Genomic DNA, 19,236 nt, shown 5'->3' with positions numbered 1-19,236 from the left:
AATATAAACTCGTCTCCGAATACAGGACGCCGAGACTGTCAAACGAACTTCGAATGAGCGAAGACTGATAAGCTCGTTCAGATTTCATACACATAAAAGTTTTGATGTTTTACAAAAATGTAAAAGTTTTTATAGTGGATGCCAACACAGCTCTAATATCTAACGTGTTTATGTTTTTTCTTTTTTATAATACCAAATGATGAGACGAACAAGTCGTGCGCCTGCTGGTAAGCGACACGCCTGTCCATATAATAATAATAATACTTCGTCCATAGTCGTGGCAGTGCCGCTTAGGGCTTTAAATCGCAAAGATTTTAAAAACCTGCTACTGTGCCCGTAATTTCACCAGCACCCTTACCCTTTTAAACTGTAAGGCAGTAATACTCACATTACTGCTTGGCGGCAGAAGTAGGTTATACTATATTACGCTCATGAAGATGTTGTATTTCGCTCATGATTTAAGGAACAATAAGTACAAATTAATACAGCGTTCCATCCAGGGCAATATCACTGGAAAAACCCAACCTCCAATGGGAGAGAAATCACAAAAAAAAGATTAATGTCTTCCTCTATAATAGGTTCCTCTCCTATTGTGGCCCAGAACTCAGCTACGCTGACCGCGTCTCTAATAGCAGTAGTGCAGGTATTACGATACTTAGGGCACGAAGGTTTTTGCAGGTGCACATTGTTTGAATCCCTCCGCAAAAACATGCAGGCTAGAACCATCCGAAAATGCCCTTAAAACTCGAGTACATTGTTCTTGCTCTAGCCAATCTGAGACCGTATTAAAGACTTTCAATTGACTACAACAATAGCTTTCCTTTATTCTTTTCAATAGTCGCGCGGTAACGAAAGAGTCGCTGTTTTAGCGAGTTCACAAATTGCCTGAGGAAATTTGAATGTCTGCCCGTCACTACGTCTGCGCCAGACGAACTATAAACTAACTACACCCCGTGGATAGAAAGGCAAAACTTTACTGCATAATTCAATACCTGGACGTCGAACACGAAGTTGGCAAATGGGGAATCTAAACAAAACCAGAACCGTCGACTTCTCTTATACTTACTTACTTATTCGGTTAAAACATAATTATAGTGTCGAGACAAAGAAAAAACCGATCTCAAAAGTTCGTGGAATTACATCTATTTGCCACGTTTTATTGAAATCGGTTACCGGAAAGTGCGCGAAACCGGATTCATCCCCTAGTTTGCCACCCTTACAGGTGGAATATTTTCTTCAAATTGATCTACAATATTTTCTTGAAATGGTACCCATACGGAAGTATCCTCTTTCCAAAAAAGAATCATCGAAATCGGTTCACCAATGCCAGAGTAGTCGCATAACAAACCTACAAAAAATACACTAATAGAATATCTTCCTTTTTTAAAGTCGGTTAATAATGGTCAAACAGGTAACGACAGAGAAAACGTGTTAGTATTGTATATCCAAAAAAGAGACTTATACAAATAAGGGCAGGCGAGGGTAGGTGAGGTCCCTAAGTCAGATTAGAAACGCTGCAAGTGGTGGTCCTTAGTGACGGCCTATCCTATTGCAAGACTGGTGTGATACTATGTATGTCACCAAGAAATATACTGACAACATGAAAAACAGATTCGTTGAAAGCTAAGCTATAATATAATCTTGTGTAAAGGCCACAATCGCGTAACGGAATCGAAAAGACATTTTACCCGCTGTTATCCTCAAAACAAATTACTTATTTATCCGGAACCCTCATCACTTAGAAAGTTAGAGCACTTCACTGTTTTTTTCTAAGAAAGTTATTTCAATTTGAAACGGGCGACAGGGACCAATTAGTGTACCGTAATTAACGCCCACTTCTGGGCTTAGCAGTAACCAGATTACTGTAGAGTTTTTAACTACTTTTCCTGGAGTACAAGGTTTCCATGAACTTTGCTTTAAGGAGACTACAGTAATGCACTATTTCACAACATCGTAACAGTCAAACACATCTATTTTCCATCATCTATATTGCAACAAAACTTGATTATAAATATGTCATGTTACGTTGGAAAATGTGTTTTTGCTTGTTATGTCTATTCGGCTGAGTAAGGAGTAACATAAAACACCAAAATCTTAACGGACCCGATCCCATCGGTCTGTCCATTAACCCTCTGACACAGAATTGCTGTCATACAACATACGTCTTGTCCATACCAAGGGCATAGCGAAAATAATGGCCCACACAAAAGCAACTCCCGGAGTAATTCCTCCCACTGGCTCCCTTTCGTTCGGCCACAACATTATTGGTATTATAGAACCTTGTATGGCTTTCTACGATCTGCCAAAAACAAATGGCATAATAACTAAAACTTAATTTAACAATGTTGTTAAAACTTCTATGTTGTTTTGTTGAACTGCCTATTCTGAAAAGCGAGACACAGGCTCTATTAAGTATTCACAAGCATGATTATATATTTGCAAAATTCAATGAACTCTTAAATATGAAGCATATTCCTCTTCCTAGCGTCGTATACCTCACTGAGGGTCGTGACTCCCCGGCGGAAATAAGTTCCGCATGACGACGCTGTGTCATGGAGACTCATGCCGAGAGCCATACAAACTTGGTCGGACCATCTTGTTGGACAGCGACCCCGCGGACGTTTACCGTCGATCCGTCCGGTGACCATTAGTTGTTACAAGGTTCTGCCCTTCTTTCCTGGCAATATGACCAGAAATCAAGTATCCTACGTAGATATAAGGTGGATAGTCTAGTCTGAACGTAAGCTCTCGCAAAATTGAATCTTTTTTTTAACGTAAGTAGTTTTTAGAAATTTACTTAAGTAGACCAAAAAACATAAACACTTGTATCAGGATTATAGATATTCTAGACTCGCTTTTCACTCAAAGAGTCTGAATATTCTAACAAAGTAACATAAATAAAGCACCCTATTGTTCAGCGTATTGGTTTATCTCGATCCGCTTTCCGCAATTCTCGTGGCTTTCTTTCGCCCCATTGTCCCCGGCTCATCCGCGCCGACCGGAAAATCGCTAGCATTCGTCCCCCGAGCCGTCAAACTATGGACTTTTTTACTTACAACGACTTCAGTGGCCTATTTATAATGCTGTCACTCAAGGGACAGATACTCCGTCGGTTCAAGCCCTCGCTGCGAGTTTTTGATAAGCCTCGTTTACATAAAAAGGTGTACTACAGTTTGACTGCGCGATCATAAACAAATTTTTGAAACGTGAATCGTCGAAGATCTCGTATTTCAAAATTGAAGGTTTTAGAAAGCGTCTGATTTTATGGTTGAACTTAATGCTGGTGTTTTCAAAGAGATTTGTGCATGACTATTTTTAGATCTGAAAGGAAAACTGTTCCGCAAGATTGAGTAATCCTTCCCGTGATTTTCTCCTGAGCTCGTATTTTGAAATCAAGAGCATGCGTCGTCGGTGCCCCATGAAAGCAAAACAGAAGCCACGGCGTCGACAAATCCAAGTTTAAATTTCCAAATCGCTGACCAGAAACAAATGACGGTGGCGAGCGGTTCGCTGGCTTCGCTCGGCGAAAATGTCAAAAAAGTTATTTGGAGAGAAAAATTGCGCTAATACCCCTGGCTGGCGATGTTAAGAGGCTTAGCGAAGCCTTATATTTCTGCTACTTTGATGTCCCATCTACATTGCCTTCTGTTTTCATTTTCACTGATTTTGTGACGAAGATTTCAGAAATGCCTTTCGAAAAATTTTGTTTGCCTATTCAGGTGCGACGCTCAGAAACTGAAGCCATTGTTCGCCATTTACCAAAATATATAGTTCAAAATTTCATTAAATATGCGGTGTTTATTTTCTAAGTTTAATTCAATTTGCATCTTAGCGCAAATAGTACCAAATTTTAAAAGTAGTCCAAACATTGCTTACTTAAAAACAAGAAGAATAAAACATAATTGGAATACAACTAAACGATTGCAAAAAATTCGCTTTTGAATATTCGACGATTTTCAATGAAGTCTCATCTTAGATTCATTTATACTGGAGCTGAATTGTCAGTATCAAAATAAGAATAATGAATAGCGCCCTAAGGAACTCTGAATAATTGGTCAAGAAATTGAAAGTTGAAATTGAGATTTCAACAATTTCCAAAAAAAAATTAATTTCTTTCATAATTTGTCTCTTCACTCGTTCATTTTACTGCTGAGTCTCGTCTGCCTGTCAGACACTAGCATCAGTAGCTTTCTCTATCGGGTTCAATTATATTTGTCCTATGTACTGTGCCGTACTGATATCAGCCGTTAAGTGTCCTTCACGGAAGAAAAAACAATGGAAAGGTCTTAAGCCTCGATTACTATCAGTCGCCAAAACCCACACTATCATAATTTAAAACACATGAAATCAGTTTGTAATTTAAAAAAATATGACAAATTCTGGACTAGTTCTAAGATAATCTTAACTTTACCCAGTTGGCATATCGCTGAAAGTCCAATATTTACTATTGCAAGATACATACGATGTTTTGATTTTATATTGAAATTTTATTCAAGTGCGCTTCTGTCGCCTTCTAGCGGCAAGGGCTGACAGACGACCAACAACAAAAGTCCATCATATTGAATTTTTCCACGATTTTCGAGATTTTGCGCGAGATAATTGACATGACTATAACCTAGAAAGCAAAAATGGCTAACTGAACTCAAGTATCTGGAACTCCGCATACTGTTGGCACGCGTGTCACACCCACTAAGCAATATAAATTATGACAGGAAATATGAGTTTATTTTCCAGCAGACCGCTGAGGTATTATACAGATCGTCCAATTACGCATACACGGCTTGAAAAGAGGTCACGTGAATAGCCAGGGGCAAGGGTTTCTGAACATGACCTAGTGAGATTCAAAGGTACGCACGTTAATTGCTTTACTCCTTTGATGGATAAACGAACAGGCTTAAGAAACAGTGTCAGCGGCTTTTTTTAATGCTGTTAATCAAAAGGTGTTCATATGAATAGGTATTTCTATATTTTTATATTTAATAATAATTACTAACATCAGTGTTTTGTGAATAGAATAAGCATCACACGGTTCTAATAGATGGTATTAATTAACCGACTTCAAAAAGGAAGAGGTTCTCAATTCGATTGTGTTTTTTTGCATGTGTGTTACGCGGTTTGTGAACCGATTTCGATGATTCTTCTTTTGTTGGAAATAGAGTACCTCAGTATTAGTCTCATTTAAATTTGAAGAAAATATTCCGCCTCTAAGGGTGGCAAACTAGGGGATGAATCCGGTTTCGCGCACTTTCCGTTTACCGATTTCGAGTAGTTCCTATAAAAAAGCCGATAAACGTTTCAGGTCGGTTTTTGTTTTTAATAATAAAGTTGTAATAAATTGAACTGTTGAATTCACTTTTTAATGTGAAAATAACTAGCATTTTGACGGACGTCTTGGACACAAAGAATGCTCCAACTACCCTTCCCACTACTGAACATTGGTCTCCTTTATGGGGATGGTTAATCATCGTCATTCGGCATGGGCACTTGGTTTACCAGTTTAATGGTACCACGATGTTTTCTTGCATTGTTGGCGAGAGGTTGTGATGGTGCTGGAGGCGTTCTGGTGGATTGTAATAGTGTAGCCTGGATAGCAGTAATATAACCTGGTCCATGGTAATATAGCCTCCGCAGCCCCAGCAGCTTCATATGTCTTACTTTAGCAAGTTTTAGCAGTTGAAAAGACGAAAGTCCGGTTTATGGGAAATTATTTAGTACAACAACAATATAAAATGTAAACGGTTCAAAAATAAGAAAGTAGAGTAAGTGTTTTCGCTGCCGCGATTGCGCAGAGAGTGACGATGGAAAGAAACAAAATCAGAATGCGAGGTATAATGGAACAATTCAACATTTTCAACTTAAATATGAGTAGAAGAAGAAAAAACGATACGATACGAATGGAGAGGGGCGATACAAAAAGGTGGGATGACGGTGTAAGGTCACAAGGTATTGCTGCTAATTATTCACAAAAACGCGAAACTAACATGTTAAAGTCATAGATACTTGCCGCCACAGAGACGCGAACCGTCGATCTTTCAACCGTTCTCCCACTGGTCTAACACCGCTCTCATTTCTTATCTCTTCTATCTACCCAACTCAGCGCACAATTACAAATTGCGGTATACAAGACTTTTCCATAACATGCAAATCACTTTTGCCCTTTGTCACCAACCTCGCCTTTGCATTTTTTATTTAAAAAGAAAGATTATTTTTCTTAGTTGATTGCGACGTTGCTGATAAAGAGTTTGAATACCTAGAACAATTTATTCATGAGTTATATCATACATTATTTACGTGCAAATACATAATTAGGAGTCAAACAATCCAAATTATATCCCTTCCAACATGAAATCTTATGTAAGCATAAAGTGCTCTAAATCATTGCTGACAACACAATAAATTGTTCGCACAAGTCAATTATGGGAATGCATGCCGCGAGGGGAAAAGATAGTGGATTGTTCACGCGAAATTTTCAACGTTTCACTTTTGGTACTGCCAGTAAGAAAAGTAGGTGGTATTTTCATCATTTGATACCTTTCCAAAAGTAACCTTTATCTCAAATGGAAGTAACAATAGTAATTTATATTAAGCTAGATTTCGTAACATTCATTATCCGAATCCAGTGTATTGATTTTCACCCACTTTCCGTAAATCGATTTTATACACCACATTTGACCAGAACTTTTATTAGCTCTAAAGCTCCTTGTGAAAGAGGTCATCCAGGGAAGTACAGCATTACTGTGTTCCGATTTGGAAGGGTGCTAGAGGAAGTACAGGCTCATGGGACTTGTCAACTTACGTCTCAGGGTGACGGGCAGTGGCAGTGCCCCCCAGATCTTTGCTATTTAAAGCTCTGAGTGGCACTGCAAGTGTTAGGGACAGACGTGTAGCTTACCATCAGGTGCAAGACTTGTTCCTCCCATCACTTGATATTATAAAAAAAACGCTACATCAACAATGTTAATAGGCAGAAGAGGTGTCTTACAAAAAAGATTTAGGTAATACATTATTGTTCTCAGTTGAATTATTTAACAAACGTAAAAGTGATTATTTTGTACACTTTTTTCCTTTGTAATAGCGTCACAACAAATGAAAATAATGTAAGGCATAATTGACTCTATCAGCGCTACAGTGGTGTAACCTCATTCAAATTTTGTTATACAATATTACTTTGAATGATATTAGTATAATTATTTTCATGCATAAAAAAATTTACGTGAAAATAGCTTCTAAATATAAGATAATTATGTACAAATTGAAGTAGTTTACATCACTATTGCACGGATAGCATCAAAAGGGAAGATAGGCATTTTCTTACTAGTTATTCAGGTGGTAAATAGCAGAGTTGCTATTATATTATGTTATATAATAAGAAATTTATTCTGGTAATACATTTACAGAAAAAACCGGCCTTGACAGCATGTAAATAAAATAAATTTTATATCAAAACATATAACAAATCTGGTGCATCATAATCTCAGTACAGTGTACTAAAAAACCGACCTCAAAGGTCATACAGCCCCTAGTTTGCCACCCTTATTTTCTTCAAATTTAAATGGAACCACGGATGAGGTACTCTCTTTCCAACAAAACAAAATGATCAAAATCGGTTCACAAATGCCGTTATGTAAATGAGTTATCGCGGAACATGCAATCAAAAAAACGGACAGTCGAATTGAGAACCTCTTTTTTTGAAGTCGGTTAGTAAAATATTAAAGGGGTGAAAGACAAAGAGTTAGAAATTCAACTATTCATGAACTATAACAATACTGACATTTTTTGTAGTACTATGGTCTTACTGAGCACCACTTTTTACCAGGTGGCTAATTCGTTCAGCAATTAAAAAGCTACTCTTTAATATTTATTAGAAAGAATTTAAAATTTTAAGAATGTACAGATATTACGAACCTACCTGTAGAGAGGACTTATGAGTTATGGGTGTACAAACTTTCACATTCATCTCACAAAATAAACGAAAAAAGATTTTTAGAGTTAAGGGGAATGACGAAGTTTTAGGTTAATTAAATATTACTATTTGTGGGGAGTTCAATGTTAATTTGTTAGAAAACTATAGTTTAACGCGAGCCTGAGTTTTAGGTACTGAGGTGCCGCCGCCTGTCGCGTCCCCCAATCCGCGTGCTTAAAATTAATATGAATAAGAACAGGCGACGAAAATTTAACATAGATCCGACGTTGACAAGCGCGTTGGCGACGGACGGGACAGCTGGCGGCGCAGCGTATCGCAATACAATTTTCAAATTTTGGGATAAATGTGAATTTTATAACTGTAGGGCTTCAGATGAAAATTACAACTTACAAAAATAACAAAATTCAGCAGGTTCACCTTATACTCAAAGAGTAATAGGTATTTCCATACAAAAATTACCTATGTGCAAAGTTAGATATTTTATTCTCAAATATTAATTTTCGAATCGGATACATAACATCGTATTGTGTAACGAATGAGCACATTCTTTAGATAATATCCTTAGATATGTCCTATATTTTTTTTACGGTCGTTATTTAATAAGAAATACCTAAACCATTTGATCTATCAAAACAGTTTTTCCTGCTTCTCCTCATGTGACTCGCTTGGCTCATGTTGTTTTTTCAATGCTACAATCTTATGAATCTTTTTTGGAGCCTACTACAATTACTTTTACGACAACGTTTATACTAACGTCGCACCTAGTAGTAATGTTATAAGTAAATTAATGTCGGATCAGTGCAGTCAATTATTCAAGTGTAAGATAATTCTTGATAAAATACAAAAAAAAAGATATCACATGTTCCAGTAAACAAAGGTAGCCTTAAAGCATCTAGAAATATTGTAATGGATTAAGCTCCAGTGAATCGTGTATAATATGTACAAACATAACAATTAATAATTCATTGAAATTTAGTGATATGACACTGGGTATTCATAAAAGTAGACAAAGGCTATTTGAACTTTACAATGGAAAAAAAACATGTAATGCGTGACAGTTATAATGATTTTGTTAGAAAGTATACGAAAATATTTAAGCGTGTTTGTGTGGCGTGTTAAAGGGCTATGTATACGCTTATAAGTTTCCGAATGATATTCAAAATTGGCCATTTTTAAAGTTTAAAACGATACAACTTCTACATACTTGGATGACAGAAACCCGTGGGAGTGACCCGTTAACCTCTCCCAGATTGTCACGATTTTATGATATTTGAAAAATGATAAGCATACTTCATGTACACACGCCAGCACACTAAGCTACACGTGAACGTATCTTGTTCCGTTGCAATGGAGGCGATTTTGGAACAAAAATGTTAGTCAGATTTGAGTTTAAGTTTACCCTGATAACTTGCTGCTTTATGTTCTTGGACGTTTGGGCACCTCTTTCTTTTATTTAAGTGATGGGGGCTTTTATCGCTTTGCGATAATGCCCGCCCCTTAATTAAACTTAATTATCTTTCTTTAGTAACTTAAGTATTATCTTATACACATTTCACCCAGAATAATCCTTTTGCGCTTTGAAGGTAAAGAAGTTTCTCATGCCTTTATTTCTTATTCTGACTCAATCAACATTTAATAATGTTACAGATAGTGCAATTCGGGAGTCTATTCTCCTCACCAAGTGACCGAACGTATTTAGTGCAAAATGCTGATCATTAAAAATTCAAATTGTATAATAAATACGTGCATACTAAAAGCATTGTAGCGAATCGCGACAGTCGCTACAAATCCTTTTTTATACATATTTTATAGTCTTTTTAACCGATTTCAAAAAAAGGAAGAGATTCTCAAATCGATTGTGTGTTTGTTTTTTCTTTTTTGTCTGTATGTTACGCAATAACTCATTTGTGGACCGATTTTAATTATTACGATTATTTTTTTGTTGGCAAGAGTCTTGTCTCGGTTGTGGTCCCATTTAAATTTGAAGATAATCCATCCTCTAGTTTGCCACCTGTAAGGGTGGCAAACTAGAGGATGGATTCGGTTTCGTGCGCTTTCCGGTAACCGATTTTAATAAAACTTGGCAAATAGATGTAATTCTACGAACTTTTGTGATCGGTTTTTTAGTACTCCGTATTGAGATTATTAAGTTTAGTCTTTTATTGAAATTCTACATTTAAATGTACTTGTTTTTGGCACCTTTTCTTGTTTGTTGTTAACGTTGTTTCTCTTTTAGTTGATAGCCGTGTGTTGTTTGTTAACCCCATTGGTACAGTCCGCTACAAGCATGTAGGTAAAGATAAGCACAATTTCCAAACATTCTTTTAAATTTCTATTTATTTAGGAACTTTTACACAATTTTATACTATAAGTTATTGCTTAAATGTGTGTGTTAGCCGATTCAACAAATATCAACAGTCTTTTTTTCTCTTTTCCTATGGGGGTTTCCCAGTACACAATTCAAAGCACCTACGGGTGTTCCGTTACTCTGCAGGTTTCTCATTAACGCCGCCCTCTGTTGCTTGTACCTAATTCTTTTTTTAAATTCTCTAAGTATTACCTTTCTTTTTTATTCTCCTGACACTATCCACCTCATCGATACACAACTAAACTAACACACGTTCCGTACATCAAAGGGGATTACCGGATTATAAAATATTAACTCCCAACACAAAACTACTCGTGTGGTATGAAAATCACCACAACAAACTTCGAACTCCATATGAAATTCCGAAGTTCCCTTTAAAGTATAGCCTTTGAGAGATTTCATAAATACATGCCACTTGTTTACTGGCTACGTTAATACGTCAAGTTTTCCAGTTTATGTCCGAGGCCTTAATGTTATTTAGAATTTATAGGTATGCATTTTTTATGTATAACGGTAATAAGAATGCTACGGCTTATATTACTTCTGTTGCTAGATGGTATTAAACTGACATTGTGTATTTTCTATAATAATAATGATAGATTTCTCAAACACAAATCTTACATTAAATAAATAGACCCAATGTTAAATATAAAAGCAATTACTAGACCTGCATTACAGCTCACCAGGCTCCTATCCAATGGGACAACTCATACTAAACTTACATTCAACTGGCAGTGTTGAGTGTCAAACGGTTCAGTTAGTAAAAGTACTTAAATAAAAGAGCAGTGCGTGTGTGTGAGAGAAAGAGTGCAAGAGAGAGTGTGTGAGTGTGTGGATCCAACAAAACGATTATATAAACAAAAGAATCGCTGAGCAAAACTACTATTTGCTGCGAAAAATGAATGAACAAAATGTTTACTGCGTTTATTGATCACTGAAGTTGGGCCAAATGTCATAAGGTAGTGTGCTTTTCAAACTATGTGGAGGATAAAGAATTGGCCAACTGTTAGTACTTGGCAATTTTTGTGGAGATCAGCAGTGGGATACAGGAACGGTAATTTCCAACCCACTTTCAGAACAAATCTTTGAGTACAATCTGCGAAACGCTATTCAAATGAATGGTGGTATTCAGGTACGTGAACGGTTGGTTTTGTTTTTCTTGTACCTGGTACATGAATTTTTAAGTTACGTAACACCTCACACCAACTGAAGCGAAGGAAAACGTGATGAGACCAATACATCGAAGAATGTTCACAACCGACGAAAATTCTGGATTCCTCAACTCAAAAAATATATGGAACTTTGTCATTGGAAAATTCCTGTTTCAATAAGGCATACTTGGAACCTTATACAAAGAGTTTATTCCATGTTTATTCCCACAAAGCATTCCCCAACTTACGTTGGTGGTTTATAGTTACTAGTAGATATAACAAATGTTACAAAAGTTTTTAAAGAAATCTGTAGAGATAAGGAAGAAATCGCACGAAACAAAGGCAACGTCTTTTGAAATAAAACCTTGAGCTTTTTTCTTGAACGCCACTATCCAGTTACAAGCATCGAATGCCACAACCACGGATTTAGTACAGAGCTTTACCAATAGAGGGAAATAGTTGTATATTAAGATACGCAATCTTTTCGCAAAATTTTTCCAATTGGTGAGTCATGTTATAAATTATATTGGATTAGATACCTAGAGTGGCACGTTACTGCTTCACGTCTGTATGGCAGGTAGCTCAAAGTTCCAGTAACCACCTCCACGCCATGGGATTGTTTATAGTAGGACTACTATAGCCACGTCAGCAGGTTTAGCATGAGCCCGAAGACAAAAGTTATCTCTTCTTCGATGACAGTTACAAGAAGAGATAACTTTTGCCTTCGAGAGAAAATTGACATTTCGAAGAAGAGATAACTTTTATCTTCGGGCTCATGCTAAGCCTGCTGGTATCTATAAGTTTGTTATACTTACAACTAACCTTGCGACGGCTCTACATTGTTTAATTAAATCTACGTATTCAAAGTTTCAGGACGTTATGCTTCTTTTCTAAGCCTAGTTAACGATGAGTCTTAACTTCTTAATATAGTCAATGACAAGATAACATAGATACCCGGGGCTTTTGATCTACTTACTTACAAATATTCTTAAAGGATTCGCCTTACAAGTGAAGCAAAAGAATATGAGTAGGCATCGGAGAAATCTTACAATCTTATCATCAAAAACGGCTGAACTTTGCGTTTAGTCAGAAAAACGTTACTAGGCCGCATGAGAAAAAATATTTTTATAGAGGACAATAATGTATTTAAATCTCTTCTCTAAATCTTGCCTTATTGCAATTACAGGATTCTAAAACCTTATGATCCGGAATAAACACCAAATATGAAAATGAAAATCATCCAAAAAAATGTGACTTACAATAATGTATAGTTAGTGTTGAAATAAATACGACTCATACGTAGAACAAAGATCTATGTGCAAGTACATTTCGTTCCTTCTTCTTCGCTGTGGATGTCAGATCGACTGTTGTTTCGTTTTATATTTCCGAAATGAAATAAGATATATAAATTTTCAAAACACCTTTACGTAGGCCTTAGTTTTAATAAGGAAGTTATTCTCGTAATATACTCATTCTCTTTTTGCTGTATAATCACATCGGACTCTTTCTTCAGATGAGTCGATTATATATCCGTGTTCCTCGAATCTGATTTTCATTCACAAATGCAAAATGATCAACATTTATATAATAGTGAAGGGCCACAAATTTATCGATGTTTAATGGGAACTCACACCAAAGTGCGCCCCATCATGACGGAGCCGACCTTGCGCCAGTGCGCCGTGTGATGTACACGGTACCCATAATGACACTGAGGATTAATACAAATTTAGTCCATTATAAACATCGTAGTAGAAAAATAATGTGTTTCATTGTTGCGTGAAGGATAATGACGTAGTGACCAGAACAGAAAAGGGAATGCTTCGATAGTTTCATCATATAAAGAAGATATATATAGAATATAGAGCGAAAGTGGATGGAAACGTCGCGAGGTAGATCTCGACGTACGTATCTCGATCCGAATGGGCATGTCCTTCAAAGACGTCAGGTTAAAATACAAAGAATAAACTAACGTATAGATAGAGGAGGCGAAGTAGTAGATTTATCAGGACGCAATGAGGGAGGGTCATGGTCTCTACGTAAACTAGTGGGAAGCAGAGGTTATTTAGGTCGATTTGGACATTTCAAAGTCAAAGTCAAACAATCTGTATTTCATAGGTAAGTAAATTAGACTTGAAATCATCATACTGATTAAACTCTACTTCTCATTCGTAAGGCTGAGTCCCGAGAGAAGAATGAGCAAGAAACTCTACGGGTTGCTCTTTGTAAATATACATTTGAATATATATTTATCATTACAATGATTAATTTAAACATCTTAGATCGAAAATACCTGCAAGAGCAAAACGGGTCACTACCACGGATTTCTGTCATCCCAGTACACAGCATCTGTATAATGTATAATAAATACCTTTAGTATAAAGTTTTTGTTTCATTACAGTTTAAAACATCGTAAAGGGCAAATTTCGTGATTATCAATCGGAATCTTTTTATAGAAGCGTATAAATTGCCCCTTAAATGAATTTGAGACTTTGTGAGGACAATTGTCAAGAACAGCTAGTTTATTTTTAACCGACTTTAAAAAAAAGGAGGAGGTTCTCAATTCGACTCTATGTTTTTTTTTTGTATGTATGTTACGCGCTAAACCCAGTATTTATGAACCAATTTTCATGATTCTTTTTTGTTGGAAAGAAGGTATCTCCATAGTGGTCTCATTTCATTTTGAAGAAAATCATCCACCTCTAAGAGTGGCTGTTCACGCATGAAGATTCATTTTTATAAATAGCGCCTAAATTTTATTATAAGGAGCAATTATTTTAATGGTTGATTTTGCTATTCTCTAATTCAAGGCGTTTTTCTCTCTCAATATACCTTGAATAGTGAGAACCGATTTTTATTATCTCCTATGTCAAGTCCCGTGTAGTGGCGAACTAGGGGATGAATCCGGGTTTGCGCTCTTTCCGGTAACCGATTTCAAAAAAACTTGGCAAATAGATGTAATATACTGAGATTATATTGTATCTATAACGTAAAAGACTTATCATAATGTAAAAAATCATTTGCTCGCGACGTGATTTATCAAAATTTGATTAATGCATTAATACCAACGTTAGTGTAACATTTCATGTAAATACAAATAATTATAATTTATTCTGCCTTTGTTACATAAATTATACATTTCTATGAAATTATAACATTTAGTTATTTATTACATTTATTTGTAATAGATAGTGAAATAATGTTTGCTTCCTATTTGAAGGGTTGTCGGTTCCAATCCCTGTGACAGCATTAGAGCTAGTTTAGTAGCAGTAGACCTCCTTGTGAAAGAGTTCGCCGAGTGAACCTGCCACCTTAACTATTTCTGCAAATTCTGAAATTCTGTGAAATTACAGCCACATGGAACTTGTCAACCTATGTGGCAGTGCCTATGACCTTTGCGATTTAAAGATCATAGTGACACTGCAGTTGTTATGGACAGGCGTGTCGCTTGCCACCAGGCGCGCGACTTGCTCGTCGAAGATGGTTCACAACCCTTGGCAAACATGTTATTCACGCCAGCCCACATTCGGTTAGTGTTTTGTGGCCTAAACCGTCTCCTTAGAGCACACCCTTGTCCAGTAGTTAACGTTGATGATAATTTATTTCAAGCTGATTGATGATGATTGTTCAATACACGAATTTAAAACACATTCAAGTGATAATCTTTACTGTTCGACTAGTTTACTTTAGTTACTTCCATAGTATAATGTCCTACGGGAATCTCATGTGGGGTAAAGCGGCAGATATACAAAGCATATTTGTGTTGCAAAACGAGCGATTCTTCTGTGTACCGTCTAGGTTCTCGAGTTTTTCTCAGAGAAAAGTTTAAGGAGACTGGTATCATGACTGTGGCGTTACAGTAAATTTGCTCAAATATTTTATATGTCCGTAGAAATATACGTAATTTCAATAAGAAAGAAGAAATCCAAAATATTAACCTTGGAGCTGAGTCCAAACTCATGGTACCACGTTTTCGTTTAACTAAGGTAAACGATTCTTTTATGGGAACTGTATACGTTTTTACAATAAGATTCCGGAGAATATATTAACATTACCATTTCCTAAGTTTAAAACTTACATGAAAAGTATTTTAATTGAAAAGTCATATTACTAAATTGAAGAGTATTTGTTAGATAAAAAATATGGAAGGACAACAAGAGTCTAGATTCCACACAATTATGATTCATTTAAGTTTATTTGAAAAGAGCAATCCCTGGAGTTTCTTGCTCGTTCTTCTCAGTGAGGTCAGCGCAGTGAACGACCAGTAGCTTAAAAACGACGTTTTCAAGTGTAAAAATATTACTTATGGAATAAATGATTATTTGACTTTGATTATTTTGCTTTGATTTTGACTTTGAATAAGTGTTCAGTAGTATAAAGAACTACACAATGTACTGTATATTGAAAGAGCTTGTTATGTGTATGTATTGCGTATGTTCCAAGTTGTGAACCAAATAAAAACGTGACTAAAAGATAAACTCTAAAGTAAAATTCAAACAGCTACGTTATCTCAGCGAAAAGATGAATCCCTGTGGAATAATTACTCCATTTCGTCCGTAAAATCGAAAGTTACCTCAGGTTAGCCGTGTGGGTCGGACTTACCCCCGGGCAATCCCCGGCCAGGTTCTCTGAAACTTTACCCGTTTACGTAAATTTTATCAAGTTTATTCATACGGACCCTGTTTCAGGAACTCCTATTTCAATATCGGGACCTCGCCCTCTCCACATCCCGCGGGGCGCGAAGTTTCCTGATAAAACAATTTTTGGCTAGTCGAGCATCAATTTCGCGTTTTATTTGGCCGCTCACTCGATGCCGGCTGGTTTTTTTGAGCAATGCCTTTGTTAAACTATAGCTTTAAACGTACTATAAAATAGTTTTTATATCGGGCTTGTTGGGTAACCTGATTGAAAGCTATAAAATAATAAAAGCAGTTTGACTTGCACGCAACATAAAACTTTAATAACAGTTGTGACTAAGCTGTTTTGCCGAGTAATATTTTTCTAAGTATCACGTTTGATTTAGCGAGTTCGCTGTTAGAATTTCACCCAAATGATCGACGAAAACGCGAAGGTTCACAATCTTCTGACTTCAATGAAGTAGGCGTCGTGAACGCGACGAGGCTACCAACATCACGAGGGCTTGTTGGTAGATAGAATTTTGAGAATTTAAAGATGTTTGCAAGTTGTATTAAAACGAAAAGTATTGTTAATTACATTTTCAACCGAACATAGTAAGTAAATTATTGAATAAATATACTTATTACAAATATCTACGTTAACAAAATAGGTCTAAACCTTTACCAATCTGAAGTTCAATAGTACCTTCATCATACATTCTATACCCTTTATTCTATGTAGCGTCAGTAAAAATATGTCGGCAGATTTGAAAATTTTTTTAGAGTTGTAACTTCAAGGAACCACGGTATCACTTTTATTCGCAGTACTCTATGAAAATAATCATACATCTGTGTTATTATGTTCAATGATGGACTTACCTGGTGGAGGCAGGTGTGCCAGCACGAGCAGGGCGAGGTGCGCGGCTGCAATGCGTGCGCGCATGGCGACCGCGGCCTCGCGAGCGCTAGCGGGCCGGGGCCCGCGCCGTCTGCCCGCGACACATGCCACGCCCACGACGCGCCTAACCGCGGCGACCGAACCGAAACAACCACTATATTATTCCAGAATAAATTTATTTGATATTTTAAATAGAACAGACGTTACGTTATTTATTTGAAATGAATTAGATATAAAAATTAGTTCGGCAAAATACAAGTAATTGAGAAAACAAACGTCAATGTCCTCATCAAAAGTCGACTATGTCACTAACACTCGCGTTTAGCACAACACTCGTTCGACTCTCGCTTCAAAGGCTCCTACAACCTGAAAATAAACAAAAATATTTACTCAAACGTCAAGAATTTCTTCAGTTGATTTAAGTGCAAATTTTAATACAGCCGGCCAGTGAGCAGTCGGCAGTGATTCCCGTAACGTAAAACAAACTTGCAAAAACAATTTACATAATTTTATTTTTTTAGTAAAACATCCGAGTTCCTCAAATTCACTTGGAACACGTTTGTTGTTGAAATGTTTTACGTAAAGTAAACTTATGAAAGGTACGTTGGCGAGCTAAAACAACATTACCACAAACATGAAATTAACTAGATATAATTTTAAATAAATTATGTTTACACAAACAATGTACCATGAAACCACTAATTCACAATCGTGTTGCTAACACAATGGGGTATAATTTGCTGCACGGGACGTGACCTTATCAATAATATTTTAATATCAACAAATTTGTATTCTCATTTGTATATACCCTGGTAATGATTTTGTGAGAGAATCGCCATAATTTGTCGTTATAGTCGTAATGTGTTATCAAAATATAGACAAATATAGATTTTAAGGCTTTCGTGGTTATTCTCTAAACGATTATCACTAATTACAGGTTCCTTATCACGAGTTCTTTTTGTTTTCCCGTTAACTACCTACCAATTTACCGAAAAGTACCAATTAACATTTGTTACTTTAACAGCTCAATCTGGATGAGGTCGCAGAGGTGCTGTTGTCGTTTGGGTGTGTAGAGAATAATCAGTCATCTGACATGATCCGGTAGTGGTTGGGAATGTTGCCATATCAGAAAAGGAAGCGGATGGTCAATTCTACACGACTTGGAGACAGTAAACAACTGTGCAACTCTCCCTGCGATTTCGCTACATGACAATGAAAATCCGTTTTAGTTTAAATTGTGTCAATAATAATCTTCGGACGTAATATTAAATCGCCAAGTGAGCGAATTAATAACAAAAATTAATAGTCAAATCGGTTGCAAATTCACGAATGTTATTAGTTAGTCGCTGGCTAAATAAATTTATGGTGGAGATATATATATCTCACATTGTATTCCTCTGAGACGCCCCGACATACACCTACATACACATAACCGAAATGAAAATGAAAGGTCGACTTCAGCGTTCATTTCTCCAACAGATTGAGGATGCCATTATTAAAAGGTCAAAGTAGCAGGAATAATCGACGTGTATAAAAAGATCGAATGGACGAAGCGAATGAGGTGTGTCGGGTGCAAAGTGGGTGTGCAGGTCCAGTGCCACTTTGAGCTTAAATCGTAAAGATTTCAGGCCTGCCTTTGCACCCGTCACCCTCAGACATAAGTTGAAGAGTCTCATGTGTCTGTGATTTCACCAGTAGTGTGAATGTAAAAATGGAAGATTGCAGCTTTTATAGAAGTAGACATTTAATAGCAGTAGAGCTCCTTGTGAAAGAGTTCGTCCAGGGAAGTACTGCCACCTTACCTATTTCTGCCACCTAGCAGTAATGTGAGCATTACTGTGTTACGGTTTTGAAGGGTAAGGGTGCTGCTGAAAAATAAAACACAGTGACGGGCGCAATGGCAGCGCCGCTCAGATCTTTGTGATTTTAAGAGCTGAGTGGCACTGCAAGTGTTATGAACAGGCGTGTAGCTTACCATCAGGTGCACGACTTGTTTGTCCCGTCACTTGATATTATATAAAAAAAATTTAAAACGAAATCACGTTTAGGACTACAAAATTCGTTTTCCTTAGTTTTATTCATAAGTTATCGGCTTCTTAGGTTTTTGCGATTGTTACACATAGGAAATGTAACTATTTTTCGGATCGAAATCACATATTTATCGTGCCAAAATTGATGATCATCATGACCTGTAAAGGGCCCCAAACGTTGATTTGTTTGAAACAAAGACACGCGATTTAATCCGAAGTTATAGTTTCATTTGCTACATTTACAAGTTATCT

At 36.7% G+C, this 19,236-nt stretch overlaps 1 protein-coding gene across 1 annotated transcript in view; it reads right to left on the bottom strand.

Moving 5' to 3' along the window:
• LOC113229897 (zwei Ig domain protein zig-8-like) overlaps nt 1-17,086 on the bottom strand; it is a 434,645-nt gene extending 417,559 nt beyond the window's left edge. Inside the window, exon 1 of the mRNA XM_026463586.1 lies at nt 16,936-17,086. Within this exon, the coding sequence (XP_026319371.1) occupies nt 16,936-16,999 (64 nt within the window). The 5' untranslated portion in view covers nt 17,000-17,086. The remainder of the gene's footprint in view (nt 1-16,935) is intronic.
• Between the last annotated feature and the right edge of the window lie 2,150 nt (nt 17,087-19,236).

This window comes from Hyposmocoma kahamanoa, unplaced genomic scaffold, assembly GCF_003589595.1.
Source record: "Hyposmocoma kahamanoa isolate Upper Pololo Valley unplaced genomic scaffold, ASM358959v1 63, whole genome shotgun sequence".
Lineage (NCBI taxonomy): Eukaryota > Metazoa > Arthropoda > Insecta > Lepidoptera > Cosmopterigidae > Hyposmocoma > Hyposmocoma kahamanoa.
This window is presented reverse-complemented; position numbering and strand designations above follow the sequence as displayed.